This window comes from Saccostrea cucullata, unplaced genomic scaffold, assembly GCF_032062105.1.
Source record: "Saccostrea cucullata isolate Sc308-1 unplaced genomic scaffold, CSIRO_AGI_Scuc_v1 ctg15826, whole genome shotgun sequence".
In the NCBI taxonomy this organism is placed as follows: Eukaryota; Metazoa; Mollusca; class Bivalvia; order Ostreida; family Ostreidae; genus Saccostrea; species Saccostrea cuccullata.
Genome location: NW_026941442.1, coordinates 1 through 13,540, shown reverse-complemented (window position 1 = coordinate 13,540; position 13,540 = coordinate 1). Strand labels below are relative to the sequence as shown.

General features: G+C 33.6%; 2 protein-coding genes across 4 annotated transcripts; one reads left to right on the top strand and one right to left on the bottom strand.

Moving 5' to 3' along the window:
* Positions 1 to 124: 124 nt before the first annotated feature.
* LOC134257840 (tripartite motif-containing protein 2-like) lies at positions 125 to 8,465 on the bottom strand. Of its 3 annotated transcripts, none has more exons than XM_062740429.1 (2): positions 8,368 to 8,465; positions 125 to 2,385 (listed from the first exon to the last, which is right to left on the bottom strand). In XM_062740429.1, exon 2 carries the CDS (start codon positions 2,368 to 2,370, stop codon positions 709 to 711), a length of 1,662 nt encoding a protein of 553 aa, XP_062596413.1. In that variant the 5' UTR covers positions 2,371 to 2,385; positions 8,368 to 8,465; the 3' UTR covers positions 125 to 708. The 3 variants fall into 3 exon arrangements, with proteins under 3 accessions (XP_062596413.1, XP_062596414.1, XP_062596412.1); XM_062740430.1 differs by having other exon boundaries at positions 8,385 to 8,441; XM_062740428.1 differs by lacking the exon at positions 8,368 to 8,465 and adding an exon at positions 3,165 to 3,275 and having other exon boundaries at positions 126 to 2,385.
* On the top strand, positions 2,768 to 13,422 carry LOC134257841 (nucleotide exchange factor SIL1-like). The gene is made up of 5 exons (XM_062740431.1): positions 2,768 to 2,909; positions 3,078 to 3,266; positions 10,953 to 11,074; positions 11,178 to 11,513; positions 12,941 to 13,422. The coding sequence occupies exons 2-5, from the start codon at positions 3,081 to 3,083 to the stop codon at positions 13,233 to 13,235; spliced, it is 939 nt and encodes a 312-aa protein (XP_062596415.1). The 5' UTR covers positions 2,768 to 2,909; positions 3,078 to 3,080; the 3' UTR covers positions 13,236 to 13,422.
* The last annotated feature ends 118 nt before the right edge of the window (positions 13,423 to 13,540 follow it).

The following is a 13,540-nucleotide window of genomic DNA, read 5'->3' as shown; positions in this document are numbered from 1 at the left end:
GTAGCAAAGCTATATGCTGTATTAATATGAAGGCATTCTCAAATAGTATTAAAATTCAAGCCCCCCCCCCCCCCCCCCTCCCCACTTCAGTAAACTTTTCAGTTATGATCTGATTTGTGCTTTTTCCTAGCCGATTTGCTCAGGTGAGCGATGTGGCCCCTGGGCCTCTTGTTATTCAGGAGAACTTTATTTTCACGGAATTACACAAAAGCATGTACTCGCTAAATTATCATTCTCGCATTTATTATTATTCTTAAAGATTAAAAAGAGCAATAGCCAAAATTCGTGAAAATTTTGTCTCGCTTCTAAGGAGTCAAAGACAGTCTCACGAAAATAAGGTGTCGCGAAAATATAGTGATCTAAAGTGATAAAAATACTAGTGTATTCTTTCATGACAACATGGACTAGTTGCATTTTAATAGCCTATTTGTCACCTTTTACTAAAATTACTTCAATGCAATTTTTAAACAACTTGTATAATAAGTGCTAACTAGCATAAATTGCATAACCATACATTGAAACCTGATTGCTTGCATGAGTAGCACCAATGTTGTTGGAAGTTGTCTTCAGATTGGGAAACAGTGTATTTACAGGACAAAGACAGTAATATTGTACTCTGTCATTTTGTATAAGGAAATAATTGTACTTGTAAAGGGATAATTAAAATTTATTTTGGGCATTTGTATATTTTAAGAGATAAAACACAGGTTAAAAGTAATTCAGTAGGTAACATTTTTTCTTAAGGCCGTCTACCACCCAGAGCTGTCCTGGGCCCTCCACCGCTATGCCACTGGGTCTGATGCCCAGGCTGGCCGTGTCCAGATACCTTAATGCCCGCCCATCACGGTCCACTACATGAATGATTCCATTCCCGGTATCTGATATCAAAATGTTTCCATTAGAATCATTGGTCAGGGTATGAGGTGTAAAGTTTTTTAGAATGTCGCTATTTTTATAGGAAAATCTGTAAAGTCCGTACTTATCCAAGGTTTCAGTAGAGTTGGTCTCTACATCTATGACCCAGATATCACCATTCAAGTTTTCAGTAAGGGATGTTGGTTTAGCAAACAAGGCCTCTCCAGAACATTTCTCATAAATTCGCAACACCATCTCCCCGACTCTGTTATATTTTAAGACTTCTCCACAAGAGTCTTCCACTTGAGCTACTGAGATCAGAATCTCGCTCCTTCGTGTCACATGAATTCCTGTCACCTCCACAATCTCCACTTCCAAGAAGGGCTTCTTGACATGGTTTGATAAGATCTGCAATATTTTATTTGGACTTTGCTCATCTCTGGCCAGTAGAAGTCCATTGGATAACACTGCTACAGGATGCTGGAGTCCATATTTCTGGAAAACTTCCGTCTGTACTTGTCCCTTTTCTTTTGTAATCTGGTAGCCAAACTTGTTTCCGTAGACGAGTAACTCTTTGTCACTAATTATAATAACAGAAGACACATTAGGTACCCGAACTTTCAAGTTGGACATTTCAATCACATTTTCAATGGACACTGCTACCTTTACGGGTGGTAATGTTCTCTTTCTCAAATCCTCTGTTGAACTAACACTAAATTGTCCAAATAATGTTTCTAGTTTCTCCATGGAAATTTCACCTTTTTCAAATGAAGCCATTTCAGTAGAAACGGTTGCCTCCTCTTGCAGAACTGTTGCTTCTAATGTTTGCCTTATCTTTGTTAGGAGAAGAGGAAGATTTGTCATGTGTTGATTTTCAAATATTGATTGCAGTTTCTTTATGGACTTTTGCAGCTGAGCATATTGTGCTTTTCTTGACATCAGTAACTTTTTCACTGGTGCTTTTTCATTGTTGATCACACCCTGCAACATTCTTTTAAGTTTTTCTTCTAACGTGTCTATGCTCATCTTGAACTCTTCAGCTTGAAAGTGAATCTCAGATTCCATGGAAGCTTGATTTTTGTCAATTTGTGCCAGCCTTCCTTCTAGAAGTTCACATTCTTTAAGATATTTTGGTGTAATTTTCTGATTAAAAATCTTGACTAAGTTTTCAAATTCTTTTGGTTTTCTTCTGAAAAGTTCTTTGAGTTCATCAAACTCATGTCCACGATGGTTATCGGTAACACATCTTGTGCAGACTACCGAATCACATGTGATGCAGTACATTTCGCAGTGCTTACCACTGTGGGAAGGACATTTCATGTCGTCCACAATGCCATAAGCTGAAGCTTGTACACGTGATATGATCTCGTGATCTCTTGAGGCTACACTCTTTGAATGGATCTCACAGCAGTGGTCACATAAGGTCTCTTTGCAGTTCTTACAAAAGCTCTCTACATTTTCCATAGAGCTACACAGGTCACATTTTATAACACACTGCTGGGCTTCTTTTTCCATGTTCAGTGCTAAGTCCTAAAATGTGAAAGATGAAGAGTTAAATCAGGTTTTTAAGAATTATTATTACAGATATATGGTTTGAAAACTGTTACATAATCTGCAAGAAAGCTGGGCAATTTATATTGGTTGCACTTGTAGTAAAGTGGTAATAAACACACCAAAAAATTCTATGAAAATGTTTTGCCTTAAATGTTTCATTTTCTCAAGTGTTTTCGTTAAGCTCTAATTAAATACCTGTGTATCAACCAATAAAAAAATTAAACTTCTTGCCTTGAATGTTTTATTAAAAATGCCATAGATTGAATGAAGTTTCATAGATGGACTCATGTAATATCAGGGTATATACCAGAAAAAAAATGAGGATTACAACATTATAGAAAGGGAAATTCCCCTTGTATGATTTGGAAAACCCTCCAAGTAACTGCTGGGACATACATATTCTCTGGACAAATTGCAGTTAAATATTATAATATTCCTACAAGAATGCACTGTGATTTGCCATTTAATGGTAAAGATCACTTGTCTGCTAATTATATTAGGTTTGTTGAGTGTTAAATTATTTTTAGAATCTCTTCTCTGTTTGTGTATGTTCTACAGTTCAATTTTTTCCCCAGCCTCTTCTATACAAATACATGTACTTTTATGCAGACCAATTAAAATGCATTAATTAAATTACGTAAAAAGGCTTTTCATTTTAAAATTTCTAGCGGATGGAGGTAGTAAAACAGAAATACAAGAGTTATGAGGAGCTTAAGAAGGACCTAGAGAGTTTAGAGATGAACATTAAAACTGACCGTGAGACGATCCTAGAACTGACCGGAATGCTGAACTCTACTTCTATTGACAACACGGAGAGGATTGATGTCATGGAGAACTTACTGGACTACATGCATCAGGTGATGTACCTACATACAAACAAATATATCTGTATTTGTTCTTAAAATCAAATAAATTTTCAATATGAAGTAAAACTTGACTAATCCAGAAACCATCGGTTCAAACAGCAATGATATCCATTAGACAACATTCAATATTAGACAACATATGAAACCTATAAGTTTACTAATAGGGACTTAAGCTTTACATCATATAAGGCAAGATTTCAGAATACACAGGATCCAGATTAGACAATTTTCACTGTGTTTTCTTTGGAAGTCTATTTTGAAATTCTTGAACAGCGGGTTGAGTGTTCTGGAGCTAGGAAACTTGATCTATTCATATTCTACTGAGAAGTTATAACCTTTTGCTATTCATCTATGAGTATGATAATCAATTATTCTAAATAATATAATTGAAAGGTAATTTGAATAAGATATTTTTTTATCATATGTCATGATACAAAAATAACTTTTATAGTTTTTGGGCTGGGGAAAATAAATTATCAAATCTTATGATTAAAATGAACCAAAATACCTTATCTCTGTACATAAAATGATCTTCAAAGAACAAGAGAGTCCTGTGTGACAAAGTTTAGGTCAAATTCTAAAATTGTGCTGAAGGCCATTTGTGTTTGATAGTCATACTGATGATAGGAACAAATGAGGGCAAATATAGGAATATAGGCCAGTAACAAAAGTACTCCTAGTTATTGTTACAGAGTACAAGTTACAAGATCTACTGTAGTTATTGTTACAGAGTACAAGTTACAAGATCTACTCTCATTATTGTTACAGAGTACAAGTTACAAGATCTACTTTAGTGATTGTTACAGAGTACAAGTTACAAGATCTACTCTAGTCATTGCTACAGAGTACAAGTTACAAGATCTACTCTAGTTTTTGTTACAGACTACATGTTACGAGATCTACTCTAGTTATTGTTACAGAGTACAAGTTACAAGATCTACTCTAGTTATTGTTACAGAGTACAAGTTACAAGATCTACTCTAGTTTTTGTTACAGACTACATGTTACGAGATCTACTCTAGTTATTGTTACAGAGTACAAGTTACAAGATCTACTCTAGTTATTGTTACAGAGTACAAGTTACAAGATCTACTCTGGTTATTGTTACAGAATATAAGTAACAAGATCTACTCTAGTTATGATTAATGAGTACAAGTTACAAGATCTACTCTAGTTATTGTTACAGAGTACAAGTTACAAGATCTACTACTCTAGTTATTGTTACAGATTACAAGTTACAAGATCTACTCTAGTTATGGTTATAGAGTACAAGTTACAAGATCTACTCTAGTGATGATTAATGAGTACAAGTTACAAGATCTACCTCTAGTTATTGTTACACAGTACAAGTTACAAGATCTACTCTAGTTATGGTTACAAAGTACAAGTTACAAGATCTACTCTAGTTATTGTTACAGAGTACAAGTTACAAGATCTACTCTCATTATTGTTACAGAGTACAAGTTACTAGATCTACTCTAGTTATTGTCACAGATTACAAGTTACAAAATCTACTCTAGTTATTGTCACAGATTACAAGTTACAAAATCTACTCTAATCATGGTTACAAAGTACAAGTTACAAGATCTACTCTAGTTATTGTTACAGAGAACAAGTTACAAGATCTACTCTAGTTTTTGTTACTGAATACATGTTACGAGATCTACTCTAGTTATTGTTACAGAATACATGTTAAAGATCTACTCTAGTTATTGTTACAGAGTACAAGCTACACGATCTATGCTAGTTATTGTTCTAGAGTAAAACTTACAAGATCCACTCTAGTTATTGTTACAGAGTAAAATCTACAAGATCTTCTCTAGTTATTGTTACAGAGAACAAGTTACAAGATCTACTCTAGTTATTGTTACAGATTACAAGTTACAAGATCTACTCTAGTCATTGCTACAGAATACAAGTTACAAGATCTACTCTAGTCATTGCTACAGAGTACAAGTTACAAGATCTACTCTAGTCATTGCTACAGAGTACAAGTTACAAGATCTATTCTAGTCATTGCTACAGAGTACAAGTTACAAGATCTACTCTAGTCATTGCTACAGAGTACAAGTTACAAGATCTACTCTAGTCATTGCTACAGAGTACAAGTTACAAGATCTATTCTAGTTATTGTTACAGATTACAAGTTACAAGATCTACTCTAGTTATTGTTACAGAGTACAAGTTACAAGATCTACTCTAGTCATTGCTACAGTGTACAAGTTACAAGATCTACTCTAGTCATTGCTACAGAGTACAAGTTACAAGATCTATTCTAGTCATTGCTACAGAGTACAAGTTACAAGATCTACTCTAGTCATTGCTACAGAGTACAAGTTACAAGATCTACTCTAGTCATTGCTACAGAGTACAAGTTACAAGATCTATTCTAGTTACTGTTACAGATTACAAGTTACAAGATCTACTCTAGTTATTGTTACAGAGTACAAGTTACAAGATCTACTCTAGTTATTGTTACAGAGTACAAGTTACACGATCTATGCTAGTTATTGTTCTAGAGTAAAACTTACAAGATTCACTCTAGTTATTGTTACAGAGTAAAATCTACAAGATCTTCTCTAGTTATTGTTACAGAGAACAAGTTACAAGATCTACTCTAGTTATTGTTACAGATTACAAGTTACAAGATCTACTCTAGTCATTGCTACAGAATACAAGTTACAAGATCTACTCTAGTCATTGCTACAGAGTACAAGTTACAAGATCTACTCTAGTCATTGCTACAGAGTACAAGTTACAAGATCTACTCTAGTCATTGCTACAGAGTACAAGTTACAAGATCTACTCTAGTCATTGCTACAGAGTACAAGTTACAAGATCTATTCTAGTTACTGTTACAGATTACAAGTTACAAGATCTACTCTAGTTATTGTTACAGAGTACAAGTTACAAGATCTACTCTAGTTATTGTTACAGAGTACAAGTTACAAGATCTACTCTAGTCATTGCTACAGAGTACAAGTTACAAGATCTACTCTAGTCATTGCTACAGAGTACAAGTTACAAGATCTATTCTAGTCATTGCTACAGAGTACAAGTTACAAGATCTACTCTAGTCATTGCTACAGAGTACAAGTTACAAGATCTATTCTAGTTACTGTTACAGAGTACAAGTTACAAGATCTACTCTAGTTATTGTTACAGAGTACAAGTTACAAGATCTACTCTAGTTATTGTTACAGAGTACAAGTTACAAGATCTACTCTAGTCATTGCTACAGAGTATAAGTTACAAGATCTACTCTAGTCATTGCTACAGAGTACAAGTTACAAGATCTATTCTAGTCATTGCTACAGAGTACAAGTTACAAGATCTACTCTAGTCATTGCTACAGAGTACAAGTTACAAGATCTACTCTAGTCATTGCTACAGAGTACAGGTTACAAGATCTATTCTAGTTACTGTTACAGATTACAAGTTACAAGATCTACTCTAGTTATTGTTACAGAGTACAAGTTACAAGATCTACTCTAGTTATTGTTACAGAGTACATGTTACAAGATCTACTTTAGTCATTGCTACAGAGTACAAGTTACAAGATTTACTCTAGTCATTGCTACAGAGTACAAGTTACAAGATCTACTCTAGTTATTGTTACAGAGTACAAGTTACAAGATCTACTCTAGTCATTGCTACAGAGTACAAGTTACAAGATCTACTTTAGTTATTGTTACAGAGTACAAGTTACAAGATCTACTCTAGTCATTGCTACAGAGTACAAGTTACAAGATCTACTCTAGTTATTGTTACAGATTACAAGTTACAAGATCTACTCTAGTTATTGTTACAGAGTACAAGTTACAAGATCTACTGTAGTTATTGTTACAGAGAACAAGTTACAAGATCTACTGTAGTTATTGTTACAGAGAACAAGTTACAAGATCTACTGTAGTTATGGTTACAGAGTACAAGACCAATTTCTAAAATTTCTAATGATTTTTTTCTCTCTTGTATTTGTGCAACATATTATCCATCAGTTTATTTTGTTCCATTCAATACTTATATGAATCCATAACACTCTTGTATCATATACTCACGTGATATTTAAAGCAATATGAGCTGCATTTTTGAGAATTTTATTTTTCTGGTAAAATGTGTTATTATGATTAATTTGCATTAAATTTAAGCCCTTTTGATGAATAAGACCAAAATAATTTTTAAAAACATTTCAGAAGAAATATTTCTGTGCAATCGAATAAACAGTATTATTGTACAGGACGACAATAATGCAATTTTGCTTCAATCATAGCTTATAAAAATTTCTTCCAGTGCATAAATGAACAAAAATTTATAAATGTTCTATTTTTCTTTCATTGAAATAGTTAATTACAAATTTGCAACAAAATTTTTCGATGTCAAACATGCAGCTCATATTGCTTTAAGGTTTTTCTTTGTTGTGATACTTTAATCATTATTTTTCAACATGAATGCAACAAATATAAAACGTAGCCAAAAATCCAGACGTGCATTACCAATGCATGTATTTTAAATGACCTGTCATGCGCACTTATAGGTTACTTTTGTGGAATTTTACTTCTTTGTTTGATAAGAAACTTTTAATTTTTAAGCATTTTATAGGCCTTATTTGTTATACATTTGCTTTGCAAAGTTAATAATGAAATGAAGAATTTGATTCAGCTAATGTGTCTCCGTAAAAAATACGTTATGCCTGTTGTTGCGTAACAGGTCTAATATGTCTACAATGAATTAGGTATATGTGCATATCGATTCAACGGGTTAACGATTAATCCACAAGTCCTTCCAGTTCTTATCTGCTTACACTTATTTACTGAAATATGTATATTTTGAATATTATGAACATTTCTGCGAAAACTTTTCGAGCTTTATTTTCAGTGTATATAATCTGAAGAATTTCAGAATGTTACAAGTAGATATGGATATTTATATCATATATGAGTATATTGGTACAAGGTGTGTCGTGTATCAAACTTGTAAAAAAAAAATTAAATTGCGTCTTTCTTTTATCTGCTTCATTTACCGCTCACCCATACATGTAGGAACAGGAACCAAAAGAAGATTATATTTCTAAAATGATAAAAATAATACGTACATATATAATTGTCTTACCTGATAATCGGTACGTAATCCTCCGGGGTTTCTGTCTTTTATCAGTGTCTCTCCCCACCTTTTTTTTCTTCCTGGTCTGTGTTTACACCCCGATAAGTTCATACGGAGGGCCTATAATAACATCACAAATTAAATCCTTGAAAGTTTGTTAAAATCTTAATCATTTCATCGATTTTATACCGGTATGCTAAAAATGCTGAAATAGTGTTTATACTTTTTTTATACGCCCGTCTTAAGACGGGACGTATTATGTTATAGGCTTCGTGTCCGTCCGTCTGTCTGTTAGCTTTTTCGTTTCCGGCTCATAACTTTAATTCTACTAGGCCTAGGATTATCAAACTTTGTCATCTGATGCATCTTGGGTAGAAGGTGTGTCGCGCACAAAAAGTAGGTCGCTCTAACCTTTAATTAAGAAGTTATAGCCAAATATGGAAAATCCTTTCCGGCCCATAACTAGAAAACTATAAGACTTGCAATCATCAAACTTGGCCAGATTATGCATCTTAGATTAAAAAGGTGTGTCGCGACCTATTTCAAGGTCACTGTGACCTTTAATTTAAGTGAAATTTAAAGAAAAAAATGTGTCTTTTTACTATTTATTTACACATCCCAAATAATGTAAGAGTATTGCACTGTCCCTATTAAAAAAGTGTTAAATCAAGAAAATACTTATTTTTTAAACATATACTTGACAGCAATCTATAACAAATATAATGTATGTTAGAGAAATTCTACCTCTCCCATGAGTGTAATTATCAAGCACTGGTCAAGAAGAATTTTGATGTCAAATTAGAGAGAAATTAATGGGTTTTGAGTGTGAGGAGCTAGCTGACAGGGCATTGGTGTTATCTGTATCCCTTGAGTATTGGGCAAATGGGTAAGCCTGTTTGATTAAAAATAGCTCTTGTTGGCTAGCTTAAGTTTTAAAATGAATTTGATGAAAAGTAATTAAAACTAATTTGATTTTGCATAATAGACTAATCTGATATTATGTAATATTATTAATTTAAAAACTAATTTTATGGGGTGGGGTGGAATCATCATGTCCATATAAATTATATATTAAAACCTGTCGGACATTAAATCTCAACCAAAAAAAATATTTGAGTATTTTATGTTTTCAATTATGGTAGATAATGCAGACCCATTCATCTCTTGGTAGTAATGAGTAGACAAGCATCCAGTTAAGATTAATTAATGAGTTCAATGTAGGAAGGCTATCTGATCAAGCAGTCTTATCTGTACCCTTAGGGGATTAGACAGAAGAACTGCTGGTCAGTTTATAACATGTCATTTGATGGCCAGTCTTTTCTTTTCAAAATTAATTTGGTATAGATTAAGTTGTTAAGACTAATTTGATATTGTTTAATATGATGGGCATTTGACAAGGTCTAACACAACCGGCACAGAAATCTATCAGTGATGTAATATTTATTATAATTTATGCCTACATCACAGGGGATGCATAAATATTTTAAGGAATGGAAAAATCATCGAAATATTAGAACCAAGGTTGACGTGATTTTCTTGCACCTAAACTGTTCAAGAAAATTTTAAGTTTTTGACGGGCGTATCATGCTGTGGCGCGGCACTTTATTTATCTAAGGAATATCCAAACCATAGAGAACATCCATTAAATTTCCACACGCTAATTTTACCAAGATTTATATTAATGCTGGTCCTTTGGCGATGGAATCACTATTGGATACGATGCATCGAAACATGAAATTGGGAATCAAATTTTTCATAAAATTCTTAAAATAGCAATGACTTACAATAAGGTATATTTAAATGAATGCACAAATATAAATCTAGACATGTACATTCTTCTTGCCAGAGAATATAAAATTCATAATTATTTATGGAAAAAAGTGTAAATTTTAAAGCGTCATTTATCTTGATATACATATATATGTATTTCGATTATAAAATAAAGTTTTTGTGATGCATCACGATACTTTTTCCCTTATGATACATGTACACAGCCCTTAGTTTGACAAAGCTCCGGAATCGAGAATCAGACCCGACCGAAAAGCGAGAGTTCTTTCCGTAGCTCCTTACAAAAGTTTGACAGGAGAGAAACAGATTAGAGAGCCTTAGCTAGCAAAGATGAGTTCGGCCAAGATATCATTACCTTTTGTAACAAAATTTTTGATTGATGTCAACACTTTGCAAAGAACGGCAAAGAGAATAGGTATAGCAATAAGAAGGTTGCAGTGTGCAATATAAAATAACATACTTCAGTATTTTTAGGTATTAGTAAACAGGACAAAGAGAATTAAAAACTTGACAGCAATCTTCGCTAGCCATGGGTTTCTAAAATGCTACTCTTCTCATGAGGAGAGTAGCGTATCAGAAATCCTTGGCTTGCAAAGATGCTTGACAGCAAGATACTAGAAATCTTGGCAATACAGACACACTGTCCAATCCGAAATTGATTTTATCGGATAAGACAGGTTTAACTGTATACACAATTTCGAACTGTAACATAGATACTTGATGTTGATAGGTCGGTAGCTAAATATTTAAATTATCTTATTTTAATTTTTATTTGAATTTCATTTTTAGATTGATAATGCTATCCTATTTTGTGACATTGGTGGTATGAAAATGGTTATAAAGAGCCTCAATGACTCTGATGAGAACGTCAGGTCCATCTCGGCGTCACTCTTGGCATCATCTCTTCAGAAGTAAGATTAAAACGTGTCTTCTGCCATCAGCTTGTACATCTACAAAAAATTTCCATTTAAATACTAGTATTGAAATACTTATAATCTTTCATTTCGCTTTTAGTAACCCTAAAGTGAAAATATACTGTATTGAGGCTGGTCTTCTCCAACATTTTGTGCGTGCACTTTCAACGGAAGCGGAAGTCTCCGTTAAGAGGAAGCTTTTATTTGCACTGTCGGCAATGGTTCGAAACTTTCCGTACGCTCAAACGAAGTTCGGCAATCTCGGCGGGTTCAGTGTCCTGGCGAAGTTATTTTCAGAGCAAGGGCCGGCGGAAGATGTGATGAAACTTACCGAGAGGGCGCTGTCTCTGGTTGTAGATCTGATGGAAGAGCACGAGTCAGTAACCAAGGACAACAGAGAGCATTCATCCAAGGAGATGTTAAGACAGTATGATGAGTAAGTTATCAGAGATAGTGAAAAGTGTATAGAAGAAAGCGTGAAAAGTGATCTGATAATACTATTTTTGTGGACGTACAAGGGGTGATCAAAAAGTTCGCGAACTACCTCTATATTTACAAAACCACAATTCAGATCAGAATGAAATTTGGCACACATAAAGTCATACGCATGTTCTATAAATAGCATATGTATTGAAACGTTTTGCATCATGATTGTGACGTCACAATGTGAAAATGACGTCAATATGAGGTTACTTGTGACAAAAAATGGTTGACTCAGTCGTATTCGAGAAACGAACGGCTGTAAAGTTAAACTATATTTTGGAAATTCCTTTGCAGAAGTTTATAATAATTTGTACACGGTTTATTTTAGACAAAAAACTTGCCAGAAGTTTAGTCATTAATTTGGTTTGATTGTTTAAGTGAAGGAAGGAGGAGATGTTAAAAAAATGTTTGTTCTGTCGCTCAATGAAACCAAGCTGGGGAAGAGATGTGTCCTTTGCTAAGCAATTTGATATGAAAGATCACCAACTTACAGTTTGAAAAATAGTTGGATATCTTTACAATAATATAATAATTATTAAAGCCCTAAAAATAATTTTTTACTTTTAGACTTTAAATGCGAGGGTTGTCCCAGAATTCCGTAGACAAGCGTTGTTTTGTAGGAATACGATGTCGTATATTAATGAAACTTCGTACAAAGATTAAACCAACACTATCTAACAAATTTATACATGTAAACAAATATGGAATATCTACACAAAAACCCTTTTTAAATGATACATTTCATTGTCTGGTGTAGGAAGGCGGCGCAATACCCAAAAGTTGGTATTAAAAATCGGTTTATTATATTCAAAATCCTACGGAAAAGTAATTACTACTCTGTATTTTAATGGAAATGGAAATTCGTAAAACTGTTTAATTAACTATATTTCCTCAAATTTTGGTGTTTATTCTTAACAGGTATGAATTTTATAACGTTTTATTTACACCGGGTTGAAATCCGACTTTTTGAAAAATGGCGGTGGCGTTGGCACAGACGGCGCACTAGACTATGATGAAGTGTTTTGGTCCTAAATTTCACTCGTGCAGAAATGTACAAGTCATAAATGTTTTCTGGTCATTAGTATCTGAATGACTGAAATGGTATCGCTATGTATGTGAACAACGGAAAGTAAAAAAAAAAAAAAAGGACAGGCATAAGAATCGTAGTCATCATGTTAGTTCAATGTTGCATCTTGAAACTCATATTCGTATTTGATTGATATTTAATATTTGCCAATTTTTTTTTTGGGGGGGGGGGGGGACTTTATTTCCGGTGCCTTTCGAAGTATCAATAAATATCGTTTATTTTATAATCGGTATGTCTTCTCGTCAAGAAAAATGTTTTCACAGAAATTTGAGTTTGTTTCATTTTCTCTTTAGGTTTCCTCTGCAGGATCACCTGGTACAAAATGGATTCTGTGGAATCGTGTGTGATCTCTTGGATAACATTCCACCGCGAGAGTTTGAGAGCACCGTGGAAATTATTCTGAAAGCTGCCTTGAAATTAAAGGACTCATGTTTGCAGCATTTCAAAGATCATGCTGGAAAAATAAAATTTCTCCGAGATAACTTAATACATCTTTACCACCAAGACACTGAATTAGAATTTTACAAAGATTGGTCTGAAATTGCAAATAAATTGTTTCATTTTCTGATGATGAAGGACGAACTCTGACCAAAACTAAACAGAAAGACTGGAATGAAAGAATCAGTTCTTGACATGTGCACAGTTTTGATCTTTGTGTTTAGCTAGGATGAAGGCCAAGTGGTGTGGAACATAAAAATATGAGTGTTGGTGTTCAGGGATATAGATGTGAAGTGAGTAAATTTAACGAATTCCGTTGTTGAACGATAAAGAAAAAATATTTTTGAAGTATGTGCTTGTTATTTAAAATAAAAGAATGAAACTTGATAAAGGAGTTTTAGTTCCTATGATTTCATTGCATATTTAATTGTAGTACATAAAGTTGAAGATAACAG